The sequence below is a fragment of the Xiphophorus hellerii genome, chromosome 20 (assembly GCF_003331165.1).
Source record: "Xiphophorus hellerii strain 12219 chromosome 20, Xiphophorus_hellerii-4.1, whole genome shotgun sequence".
NCBI lineage: Eukaryota > Metazoa > Chordata > Actinopteri > Cyprinodontiformes > Poeciliidae > Xiphophorus > Xiphophorus hellerii.
This window is the reverse complement of record NC_045691.1, coordinates 7,641,856-7,655,042: the sequence shown is the minus strand read 5'-3', so window position 1 is coordinate 7,655,042 and position 13,187 is coordinate 7,641,856. Positions and strand designations below refer to the sequence as shown.

Here is a 13,187-nt window from a genome sequence, read left to right as displayed (position 1 = left end):
TTGGCCCAGTTTTACTTATTGGACCTAAATGTTTAAAAATGACTGACATCGGCCGATGCTGATGAATTATTAGAGATGTGTGTAATGGTTGTCGCCCTTAATGACAATATATTGGATATTGATATTTACCCAAAATGTGCTCATTGGTGCATCTCTTGTGTAAGTACATGAAGATTTATTCATTTGTGGAGATGTATTCATCTGCGGTTGGCATTCTTAGGCTCTGCTATTCTCAAGCCCCAACACTTTCCCATAATTGTTCATAGATTGACTTTCATGCTCTGAATGCTACCCTCACCTCTAACTTTGACCTCTAACACCAAGCTTAAGCACAAACTACACCAACAGGTTGTTAAATTTTAACTTTGTCATTCTATTTGCAATCGTGAATCAGAAATGAACTTGAACAGGTTTACACTTGTGCATGTCCCCAAATAAATAAGTCATGCACAAACTGGGAAAAGCGTTTTTTGGCGGCAAGGTGGGGTTGAGTCCTAAATGGGTCTGTGGTTCAGCAGTAAACATGTTCTGAACAGGTTACATCATGAAAGAGTTCACAGCAAGCACTCTGAGAATTTAGCTAGCTGCAAGGGTAGAACCTTAGAATCGAATCTTTTTTGCTCTTTTTCATTGTCTTTTTTTAAGAGGCTGACCTTAAGGGTGGTTGCTTAAATCTGTTATATTTAATTTGTTTTTAATTTAAAATGGGGAAATTGAAGTCCACTAATGCTTCCATTTCAATTGGAAATAAATTAAAGAGGAATGCTAAAAGGACAAAGTTTCCTGCTTTTATAGAAGATATTGAAACACTGCAAGCTCAACATCAATGTCTGTCAAGTTACAAGCGCAGAGTTAAGACTTTTGCTCAAGGATTAATGAGTACCACACTCCTTTAATGATCAAATCAGGACAAATTAATTTTTATGGCAGTCTGGGAAATAAAAAAAACAGACCCAACAGTTTGGTTGAAACAGACACTTTCCATCTATAAAACAGCTTACGGGTAAAGACTGTTGAATTAAACCGGATGTTGCGTTTTTAAGATGACTTGTTGTGAATTGATGCTGCATGAATACGATGAAAGTGAGGCAATATTTATAGATGAGGTAGTCTGGCGGTGCAGAAGTTTTTTAGTCTATACTAAGCCAAAGGTGAGTCACTACTGTTGAATCTTTATATGTTGAGTAAGGAGAATTTCTCACCTGTGACAATCTCCATGGTTTAATATGATTTTGTGAGAAAGTTAGGGTTGTCAAACCGGCACTGTTGTGCCGTAGGGTAGCTAAACCTCAGATTTTCTCTGTCATTGAATGCTAGTTAAAATGGCTAATGAATGATGATGAATTTGTGTGTCAAGTGGAAGAAGATGCTCAGCTTTCTGTTTGTGTGTGGATGTTTAAATCTCACCAATTTATCCTCCCACTGGCCTCTCTTTCTTTACTGCTTTCAAACCCCAAGGGAGGATTCAGGCCCATCCAGGTAACACTAACATCCCTCTGTGTCGAGTCTCTGCAGAGATGCATGGCATGAAGAGGATCATCCTGAAATGATCCTGTCCCTCCTAACGTTTAATCCTGTGCACCTCCCCTACCCCTCCTCCATCTTTACCGCAGTAAACACAGAGTGTGGAGGCTTGTAATTATCGTTTTATTCTCTAATGTCCTTTAGAGTGCCACTAGAGGACTCTTTTGACACTTTTAAGTTTGTCAAATTGGCTCCATTCATTACTCATCTTTAATGAGCGTGCACAGCGAAATAAATTGCATGCCTAATATGAGAGATGCGGCATATTCCCTTTGTAAGCGTTTTCTTTGTTTTTGTTTCTTCCTGTCAAAATATTTTCAGTGACGTTTCTGAATTGTGTTGTATTGAGCAAGTTTAAGTGGTTTCTGTGTTGCATAAAGATCTATTTTAGTTTCCCTTTTTGTTTTCAGCCAGTGTTATAAAGTTGTTTTTGTCTTTTCACTATTTGTTGCCTAACCAAAAGTTTTCCAGAGAATTTCACTGAGAATGTCTTTAGGTGACTGTTAATGAACAGTTTCCTGTTCATTTTCCACATTTCCCCCACAACTATTTACAATAAAACCACTCAGGCTAATATATTATGTGAAAGGTGATTTCACTCTTGTGTATTTTTAGACAGTTTTACAGCCTTGTTTTATCCCTGTGTCCTACACTTGTGGGATATTGTGACTGCGGTCGAATATTCCAGGTTTGGCCTAGCGGCCTTCTTTGTATTTTTTTTTTCTTTGTTGTTTTCTCACAGAATTACCTGATTTTAAGCACTTCATTTTGACGTGCTTTGCAGAAGTCACTGTTACTGCATTTGCAGTCATTTCTGTTTTAGCACGTCTAAGGCAAACTGATATATGGCAAAGAAAGTTTAGAAGATTCTAAAAATGTAATTTTGGTGGCAATGCCTGTGCACAGAAATGGGTACTTGTGGTTTGCATAGAAAATATAATTTTTGGCATAGATGTCGATTTATTGATTAAAATATATATATATATATATATATATATATATATATATATATTTGTAACTGAAATTCAGAATACATTTAACCAATTACATAATTAGTGCATAGAGTTACCTTCAGAAAACTTTCTAACCCCAGTGGTAGGGATGCTAGAGCAGTCCATCTAATGGCTCAACATGTTTTTGAGATAAAAATGTTTAAAGTTGACAGGAAAATTTGAAAATATCACTAGGTAATTATGTGTTGCTGGAAGACATTAACAATACCTAAACACCAACTATGAAGTCTTTAAAAAAGGCTAACATAAAAAACCCTAAATAAATAAACAATGCTTAGCCTGGTGGGGGCGCAAGTAAAGCCTGGTGGCCCGCCAGGGTCACCAGGTGCATGTTGTCAAAAGTGCACATTGTATGTTTGATTTGGTTTGAGTAAAAAAAAAAAGGTTCCATTGGAATCAAATATCTGTATTTGTCCTATCCTTTTTGACTGGTAGCCATTTTGAAACTGTGTACTTTTCATTTATTTAATTGTGCTGATAAAACTGTTACCATGGGCACTTCAAGTTTTCAGTAACAACATGTGGATTTTCTTTTCTTATCTTCGGTTTAAAATTTTTATTGGTTGTTTTTGGGTTTCTAGCTTTATAGAATATTTTTTGATCTCAAGTTTCTGAAAACAATTATTTACCAATAAGACATATTCAGTATTTTTATTTAGGAGCTCAAAGATTAATGCCAGCATGCATGTTTCTAAGTATTATTCTGCATTTCATTCAACAGCATAACTGATTTTAATGCTGAAAATCCAAGAGACATTTTTGAGCTGACTATAAACAAAGGCTCCCGTTGGAGAAAACATCTGGACACCTTAAAAATAAAAAAGTCAGTAACTGACATGTCTTGTTTTTTTTCTGTCTTTCTTATATTACCCTCAGTTTTTTCAAAGGACTCAGATGCAGACTGCGAGGGCCTCGATGCCGACAAACTCACCCTCCATTCGTCCGGGTTCGCAGGCTCCCGCGGCGGCTGTCTACCCCACCAATCAGCCCATCATGATGACGATGGCCCCAATGCCTTTTCCTTCCCCACAGGCTCCACAGTACTACATCCCACAGGTGAAATGCAAACCTTCAAAAACTAGTTTTTCTGTTTAGCTTGGCTTAAAAGTGAATCAGGCAGAATGTTTTCAACAGTTCTTGCTAGGCTGCTCAGCATTATTTATGTTGCTTTTACTTTTGTAAACTTAACGAAAGTAATTACAATTTTTATTCAGATTGATTCATTAATACTTTGTGCAGCTGAAATTAATTTTACATCTCTCAGTTTTAATCATATTTACTGAATGTGAAAGCCCAATGTTAATATCTACATAAATGAAATTAAACCATGCAAAATCATAAATTTTATCAGTGCATTAAAATTATTGATCAATTTTAATGATCAATAAAAATCATTAAGATATAAACTACATATCTTTTGATGTGTAAGCTGAACACAAACATAGTCGCAAGCTTATTAATGTCAGCATCTGTCATGTTTTTTGTTGGGGTTTTTTTTTAACCTAATTTAAAAATATTAAGAAAACATTTTGTGTGTGTGTTATTTTCACTCACTTTCTCTTGTCTCCCTCCAGTATCGGCCCAGTACACAATATGTGGGACCGCCACAGCAGTATTCAGTGCAGCCGCCTGGTTCTGGCACCTTCTACCCCGGTCCAGGACCAGGGGAGTACTCCAACCCATATCGTGAGTCTTTCACCTGTCATTAAGCACATGCAGTCTCAAATCAAAAACACTCATTAGCATAAATCCACATCAGCTCTTTAGTCTGGAACCAGAACCCTGCTTTTACTAAAAAATGTTATTTTCTTTTCTTGTAATCTGGTTCAGATCCCCTCAGGTACCACCCTCCGGTTTCACCCTCTGTCCCTGCTCCAGTTCCTACAGCGGGCCCAACCTTCTACCCTGGCCAGACTCTGTTCCCCCACTCACCCTCGATCATAGTGCCTACACAACAGCAACCTCAACCAGCCAGGCGTGAGAAGAAAACAGTAAGTATCTTAGTAGTTTTTTCTGATTTATGTTCTTTGCTAGTTCTTGTATTTGACATTTGTACACATTAAGTCACCAATTCACTTGGTAACAGAAATATCAGTAGCTTTCAGGATGTTTGCCCGTGACCATGGAAAACACATTCAGGTTGCATATTTTTTTGGAAGTGTGAATGGCCACGGTAGAAAATCCGATTTGACAAAAAATCGGAATTGGATCACTTCAGGCTGCAGTGTGAACACAGCCTTAGTGCTGCAACTAACATTTATTCTAATAATCAATTATTCTGATGATTAATTGGATAAAGAAACATTGGCACATTCTGGAAATGTTTTATTCTTTTTTATGCAAAGCTAGAAATACACAAAAAATGCAAACAACTAATACAGTTCCTTTTTCAAATGAAAACATTTTCAAACTTAACATGCAATATCCAGCATTCCTTTACTGAACACTCGGTCATTGGTAGCTAACTTTAATATGTGAAAAGCTCAGCCTTTTCTGCTTGACTTAACATCAGTACAGTGTAGGGCTGATCTGGTGATTATTTTTTTTGATCAACTGGATGGCGAAAGGTGCTTATTAGGACAGAAGTTGAACCAGGTGAAGCTAAAACCGTGAAAGGAGTTTTTGGTAGAACAAATTCACAGATAGGGAAGATTTTAATCTTAAATGCAAATGTATTTTTTTTGTTGTTTAATTACTACATTGAGTGTGTTACTCTTTCCGAAAATTGTCATTTTTTTGAGTCTGTATAATCCAGTTAATGGTTAATTGATTACTAATTTAGTTGTTAATTATTTTTATAGTTGATTAATCATGATTCATTGATTAATGGATTGGTAAAATCAATTAATCACGATTCATCAGTTATTTTAATAATCGGTTAAGGTTGTTAGGTGAAGCTCATTCACTGTGTCTGCCTTCTGCTTGGCCTCAGACTTTAAGACTTTAGTGAGGTCCCTGTTTCTTTTTTTCTGCCATTGTCCTCACAGATCTGTATCCGCGACCCGAATCAGGGCGGTAAGGATATCACAGCAGAGATCTTGGCAGGGGGCTCAGGGAGCAGGAACTCAACGCCCCCTGTCTGTCCCCCTCCCTCCACCCCAACACCACCACAGGTATGGCTCTTTTAAGACTCTGGGAGATCTACGATACATCCGCATTATGAGAAGAGCCATGAGTTAATTTTAGGAACAAACGAATGTTCTTTCTTAGTAATTTATTACAATAATTCCTAGAGTCGTAACTTTATTAGTAAAAACTAAGTGGCTTATTACACCTTAAATTTTGCAGATATGTTGGGTAGTAAATACAAATATGAATGTTTTCAATGTCGTCTTATGTGATAGAGCAACACTAAGAGATGCATCATTGCAAACAGGAAGGAAAATTAATAATATTTAACAATTTTCCCAACAAATAATCTGAAAAAGGAGGTGCGTATGTGTATTGAACCCCAAATAGAATAATTTCACAAGGCACTTTAGAACATTAAGACGTGTAGTAAGAGGATCAAGGCCTTGTTATGTTTAAAACGTCTCTCTCTGTTTTCCACCTCTTTTCTTTTCCCATTGCTGGTTGTTTTTCCTTCCTTCTACAGGAGATTGCATCAGTCTGTAAACTCCTGCAGAATCCTCTCATATAGCCCTGTCTTTCCTGAGTCAGCATGTTTCTATCCTTGCAGGAAGAAAATGTAATTAGTTTGACTTGCTGCTTAGAGTAACTTGGATTGTGCGAACAATCCTCAGACAAATGAGACAAACTGATTTCAAATTGAATTTCTCGTCTAGATTCTGAAGAGGAATGTTAGTGATTTTTTTTCTCATTGTGTGTTCCTGGGGATCTTAACAGCGTCTTTCCTGTTCTCCATGTTTTCATTGTCCTGAGCTTTCATCCTTCTCTTTACAGTCCTCCCACAATCATCCTCCCCATCATGTTTCTCTTCCACCGCTGTCTCCTTTTTTCCCACTTGTGGTCTTGTGTATTTGTATGTTTACTTGCCTACATTTCAATGCCTCTATTTTCTGGTTTTCTGTGTTGATGGACTTTATGGCTGCACCCTCATTATCTTCGCATTTTCTCCCTCAAATCACAGCACCCGAGCAGCAGCCAGACTCCGGAGCAGCAGCAGTCACAGCCCCCGCCCCCTCAGCAGCAACAGACTCATCCCGGAGGCCTGGCGCTTGAGCCGCAGCAGATGCAGCAGCCGCCGCTAACGACCGGGGCTTCAGACACCAAACCAGGGCCAGGTCTGCCCAAAAAACCTCCTTCCTACATCCCAGGCTTTAATAAGTTCAAATGTTCTTCCAATTTTTACTTCAAACACAAAAATGATACCTTTGGTCCGAATAATGAACATTCAGACATGTACAAAATATTTCTTCTTGTTTCAGCTGGAACACTTTAACTGGAGACATTTTAAAAACATCTCCTCTTGTTTTCTCAAGCAGGGTTTGATCAGTGCTTGAAATTCTTGAAAATACTTAAATTTCAAAAATATGTTTTCAGGGTTTGGAAAGTGCTTGATTTCTGTACATAGTTTTTGAAATTGCTTGCTAATCCATCTGCACAGTTTTGTAATAAATCTTTAGGAGAAAAAACTCCATGTAGGAAGTCAAGTGATTTAAGCATTTAATTTGCACAGGAAGTTCAGGAACCTTTACACAAACCAATTTGTCTGATGTAGTGCATGTTTATTATTTCTAATGACTCAATGACTTATTAATTGAAATGAAGGTTGTCTTAAATGTTATACAGTAGTTATTGAAATTGAGGGATTTTTTTTAATTTAGCTAAATTAGTATTTTGTTCTATAGGGTGTGTGAGAGAAAATTTTCAAAGCATAAAATTCAGTAATATTTTATTAGTCACATAGCATCATAATCGATTAAATGATCAGCAGTAGTGAATTGAAAGTGTTGTCATTTGTATTGTTTTATCTCCAAAGTGTGGTGCTGGAAAATGTTTGAAAACTTACCTTGAAAATGCTTGAAAAATGCTTGAAGTTTACTGTGGGAAATGTGTACAAAACATGTTCAACATTTACTTTAATATTATCACTGTTTAGTATCCTTCTGCATCATTTATTTCTTTCTCTTCTTCTTATCAGTGGATTTGCCAAAACTGGAGCCAGTCGTCCAGACGTCTTCCTCTCCTGCACTCCTGCAGCCTGAAGCCCCTATAGAGAGACTGGAGGCCGATGTTTCTGTGTCTGAGCCCTCTGCCTCCGTTGAGCCAGAGCTTCCCTTCCACGCCGGCGCCACAGCCACTCCGCCACCTACAGCAGCCAGCGCCGGTCCCTCAGCCAGGGAGCCCGCTGCTTCAGCCTGCCTTCCTCTGGTGGAGAGAGCAAATCACCCATGGTAGCACCTCACATGCCCAACATGGACAAAACTCTTCCAGAACCGCCGCAGACTTTTGATGCTTCTCCGTCAGCTGCCCCCAAGGCTTTGAATGGCCTCGCCGACTCAGGGAGTGAGCTCGACGCTGTGGCTCTCGAAGTCCCCCTTGTCCCACCGGCTTCTGCTCCCGCTTACAGAGATGCCTCCTCCTCTGAAAGCGCGCCCACTGACATGAGGCCAGAGGTTCCAATTGCTGCTGCGCTCTCCCCTCTGTCACCTGTCGCCGTGGTGCCTGTCACCCTTACCTCCAGCCCCCTCCCAGCCCTGCCAGTCATGCTCCCCCCCGGCCTCCCGCCTCTTGTGCAGGCCACAGCAGAGGCAGATGAGCCAAGCAAGACCCTCGACGTAAAGGACCTCATCTCCAGAACAGGAATGGACTCGCAAAGCGAGAGCAAAATGGATTCCCAGCAACAGGCGCTGATCAGGAGGAGCCCTACAACAGGTGACGGGATTCACTTTCAAATAGCAAGACTCTAATGTTCTTTTGTTCAACTTTGGAGGTTTTTGTTTGTATAAGTTGGGCATGGGCACACTTCAAGTACATATATTTCTTGTGTTGCTATTTTGTCCTATTTTTGACATTTTAAATAATCAGATAGATTTTTGTTTGTTTTTTGGACACTTTATTTATATTGCTTTTCAAACGAACAACAAACAAATACAAGGTTTCTCCGCAACCTTAGAATGGTTTAAATGAATGTATCTAAAATGAAGGCCTGAAAATGTCTTAAAATATATTTTTTACAAAATTAGTTGGCCTTAAATACATTAATCATAGTTCTTAAATTTTGTCCTGCAAGAACTATTTAATGTTGTATGTTCTATTTAGTTTTTTATTTTATTTTTTTTCTCACAAGACTTTTCTGTCAGGCAAAGTTTGAGTCACACGCTGACATCTTAATTGCATTCTGTGACTCGAGGTGGTTGAAGTAAATTTTTCATATACGTGGAAGTTGTTTCTGGTTACCTTTTTAAATGAGGTAATAATTTAAATGTCTTTTTAAATTAACATGGGTTATCTTTGTCTGATATTGAAACTTTTCACCAGAAATAAATGTGACCAAACCATTGTTACACACTATGAAATGTTTGCATTTACTTTACATGCGTTTTCTGATTGCACATTAACACTTGTCTGTTTTCTTACAGTTAATCAGACTTCTTCTGCTATACCAAAGACCTGGAGAAAACCAAATGAAATGTTCTGTGCTGGAGATGCACCTCACAAGGACGATGAGGTCTGTTTGTTGGAAACAAAACAATTGGTGACTAAACAAAATGTTGGTATTTAGGTTTTCTTGTAGTTGAAAGTGTCAATGTAGTGGGACAGAGTGGGTAAAGGGGAAAGAAAAGAAACAATGTGGGCAAAAGCTCAAGAGAAAAATATTTCCACATGTGGAGAAGGGAGGCAGACAGAAACGACATTCTGTCGTTATAGTCCAAAAAAATACGGCAAGACGACTTCAGCCATCTTTAACCATCTTGTTAGCCTCTCTAAGTTATTTGTGCTTTTTTCAAGGGTGTTGCCCCAAAGTCTTGTTGTCACATCATCAAACAGAAACAAATAGCCTCAAGCTGCTTATTTCAGGCTTTAGGAGAAGTTCTGTAAAGAGTTTATTTCAAGTCAAAAAGCTCCAAATCTCACTGGCTTAGATTATAAGTTGGTTCAGTTTACCGCCTGTTTCAGAGTTTTGTCTAAGTGATACAAATGGCTACGCAAAAAGAAGCATGTGGAGGCGATTCTGGTTCATTTGGAGGTTGATTGAAGTTTTTTTTAGAAGTTAGAAAATCCTTAAGACTTGAGGAGTGCTTTGTTAGCCGACAAAGGTCTTTCCTCCTCAGTGTGACAGCAAACCTTAACAGAAGGCATACAGCATGCGGTTATCATTCATTTTTTTGACAACTTAAAATTAACAAATAAATACGTCAAACTAGTTTTGGCATAATAAAAAACCCAAATTGGCTCTACAGGTTTCTGTCTATTTTGCTTGGATTTTTATGTGGGTGGTTATCATCCAGCTGTTTTGTTGAAAAGTCATTATTTTTTCATTCATGTGAAACAGATTTAACATGGGGCTGGGCGATATGAATTGGGGAAAAAAAATTGTCATGAAAGTGCAGATTTCCAATTTTTCTATTTTTTTCCTAAAAAACAAAATTCACGAATGATTTTTTTTTTTTTAAATCCCTCTAAAAGTGGCTTTTATTTCAATCTTTCCCTCTGTGAGTTGTACAACAGATTTTCGGGGTCAGGCTGAATCTTTTACTTAACTGTCAAGAACATAGACATAGTATTGGCAGGAAAAATGCAAATCTACCAGAAAAAAACATCATAAAATTAGAAAAGAGAAAAAAGTGCTTTGATAGATAGATCTGATGTGGCTAACTCAGTTCATGTGGTTCTTTTTTTGCAAAATGGATCGTCCTGCAAACAGAATCGTTTCAATGTCCTGCTACTGATGATAATTTCATGCTATTAATGTGTTAAAAGATTAAGTTTTTCTAAGTATTACTTGTAAAACTTAGAGCAAAGTACCACTTCACAAAATACTCAACAGTCCTCATTTTCTTCTCATAGAATTACTACTTTTGTTCTTTTAATATTACATCTTTATGGTCGCATTATTTAGACTATTTTGACTGTATTCTTGTAATAAGAAATCTCAACCTGACCCTTATATCTGGCCTTAGATTTGATCTGAATCCAAAGTCCAAATAGATAGAAGCGGTAAAACATGCTTGTCAAACAAGATGGCGGCCTTGAGAAAGCAGACATCACTATGAAGTAGAGCATTGTCCAGGTTCTCCAAAAATTAAATCTCCAAAAACCAAAAATTTGATTAATCAATAAGATAGATTTATCACCCAGCCCTAATTTAGTGTTTAGATTTTCACATTTTATGCTCTTATAAGATGTTAAGGAAACTGCAGAAAAGCAGCATCTTTTCTGCAGTTCGAGAAAACCTGCATCTGAAGACTGAATCTGGTGTCCACTCAGGAGGAGCCCAAATTTGTCGGCTCGCCTGCTGGAGACCAGGCCCTTCAATTGGCCCCCCTCAGCTGCAGCCCTGGGCCCCTGCCGTCAGTCTTCCCCTCAGCCGTCGCTCCCACTAGCAGCCCCGATGCTGACGAAAAGTCCAGCGTTTCTGAGGAGAACTTCGAGGCGGAGTCTGAACCCCTGAGAAATGGAGCAGGCCACACCTCCGAGACAGAGAGCAGCGATGGTGGCACCACCCCTGGAGACAAGGAGAACTCCACGGGGACTCCTCAAGATGTGGAAGGTAAGAAGTCTCAGCAGACAAGATTTTCTACAAATTCTTATTTTTATACGACAGTATTCAGCAAAGACACTGTTTGACTTGCCTGTTGAGTTTTTTTCTGTTTCAATCCCTCTTGGTTTTCCAGACCTCGCTGATCCGAGTGGGAAGCGACAGTATGGTAGAGACTTCCTGTTGGGCTTCCAGTTCATGCCTCAGTGCATACAGAAACCCGAGGGGCTCCCACCAATCAGCGATGTGGTGCTAGACAAGGTAAGGTGACGCAGATATGATCATTCTTTTAAAAAGAACATATTTAGTTCGACACATCTTACTAAACAGTCCTCTTAAGAGGTCATGCATGTTCCCTATTGAGCTTTTCCTCCACTCAACTTTCCATTACTATTGCTGGATACAGCCAGCTTCTTTGGCAATCATCCACTTTGGCTAATTGTTCACAGAAGGTGTCAATAACTGGTAACTCGTAGTATTTGTATTGAAAATCCCTTTTTCTTTTGATGCCATGTGGATTAGTTAGTAATTGTTTCTCGCTCCTCCATCTTTCCAAATTTGTTCAATTTGCCGTTGAATAAAGGCCTCGAAGGCCAAGCAAATGTTTTAAAAAATATGTTTTTTGGTGGTGGTTTTTCAATTTCTCTGAGAAATTAAAATGTTGGTTTACATTATTGTAAACCCTAATTTGTCAAACATAACAGAAATAAATACTTCAGATATATCACTCTGTAATTTATTTTGATAACAAGTTTCTCTTTTTATTGTTTCTGATTCATTCATATGGAAGAGAAACCAATACATCACCATTAGTTTCAGTTGCGTATGAGGTTATTTTGGTGCTATTGAAATGAAACTTAACATATTCTGTTGAAACATCCACAAATTTTCACTCGCATTATTTACACAAAGAACTGTCAGACTTCCTGCAGCTTGAATTCCAATGGGTTTGACATAATCAGTAATTTCTGCTGCAGTTTTCCGTTTTGTCTGAAGCTCTTTGCTAAGTGAAATTTCTAATGTTCGTGAGAAATTCATGATGTAACTGGATCTCCTGTAGATAATTATTATCCATCAGCTACATTAATAATAAAGTAATCAAGTCTTTTATTATGAAGCTTCATCCATTTTAATGTGTCTAAAATGATTGTTTAATCTGAATTATAGGTTATTAGTTGGAGAAAAGATCACTTATGAAGGCTAGTGCTGGGACTTTGCCGTAAATGTGTCTAAAGATGAAGCAATAAAGAATAAACAAATTAATTATGAGCATAATCTGTGGTGCGGATTCCACTTTGGGTGATGTATTAAATTAATCTAATCTATTCAGTACAACAACATGGACGTGGTTTTAGTTTGTCAGAACGTCTTGATCAAAGTTGAAGTAGCTTGGTTTGCTGCTCAGATCCACGTCTTTGTATGGGTGGAGGATATGGCCCGCTGAAATGCTGTTTTGATTAAAATCACATTGCTATTATGTCACTCTTGGCAGCGTTAGGATTACTTGCCCCTCCCCCACTTTGTTCAAACAGAACGGTGAACAGTTGATTGGTGCCGTCCCAAAGTTTCGTTTTTCTCACAGGGAGAGAGACGAGTTTTTCTGGAAAAGCTCAGAGAGGAAGTCATGGACAGCTGAACGACAAAAAGTCTGATTTGTTCTCCCCCACACACTCCACTCTTCTTCTTTTTTTTCCCTCCTCTTCACTTCCACCACATCTGGTTCCAAAGTACTGATTGTCTCTCCGAACACGCCAAGCATATTTTAATATCAGTTTAGAAAATGGTGATCATAAATCAAACCCTGATGCTTTGGTCTTCCCATCATTAATAGCAGGTCAACTATAGAGGATTACTGAGGAGGAAATTCACACGCACTCTCTCTCTTACAGGGCATGCTGAGCCCCTTCTGCTCTGTTACCAGATTTGTTAGAAGATCACTGCGCCCCCTGCTGTTTATCTCAGCCTGGCGTGTGCACACATGCGTA

At 38.5% G+C, this 13,187-nt stretch overlaps 1 protein-coding gene across 1 annotated transcript in view; it reads left to right on the top strand.

Annotated features, from left to right (window-relative positions):
* The window catches only part of LOC116710633 (eukaryotic translation initiation factor 4 gamma 3), a 55,987-nt gene that overhangs the window by 27,473 nt on the left and 15,327 nt on the right, over positions 1-13,187 (top strand). Inside the window, 11 exon segments of the mRNA XM_032549777.1 lie at positions 1,459-1,479; positions 3,414-3,593; positions 4,112-4,223; positions 4,368-4,528; positions 5,525-5,650; positions 6,628-6,781; positions 7,642-7,862; positions 7,865-8,375; positions 9,083-9,171; positions 10,932-11,214; positions 11,339-11,463. Coding sequence (XP_032405668.1) covers positions 1,459-1,479; positions 3,414-3,593; positions 4,112-4,223; positions 4,368-4,528; positions 5,525-5,650; positions 6,628-6,781; positions 7,642-7,862; positions 7,865-8,375; positions 9,083-9,171; positions 10,932-11,214; positions 11,339-11,463 — 1,983 coding nt within the window.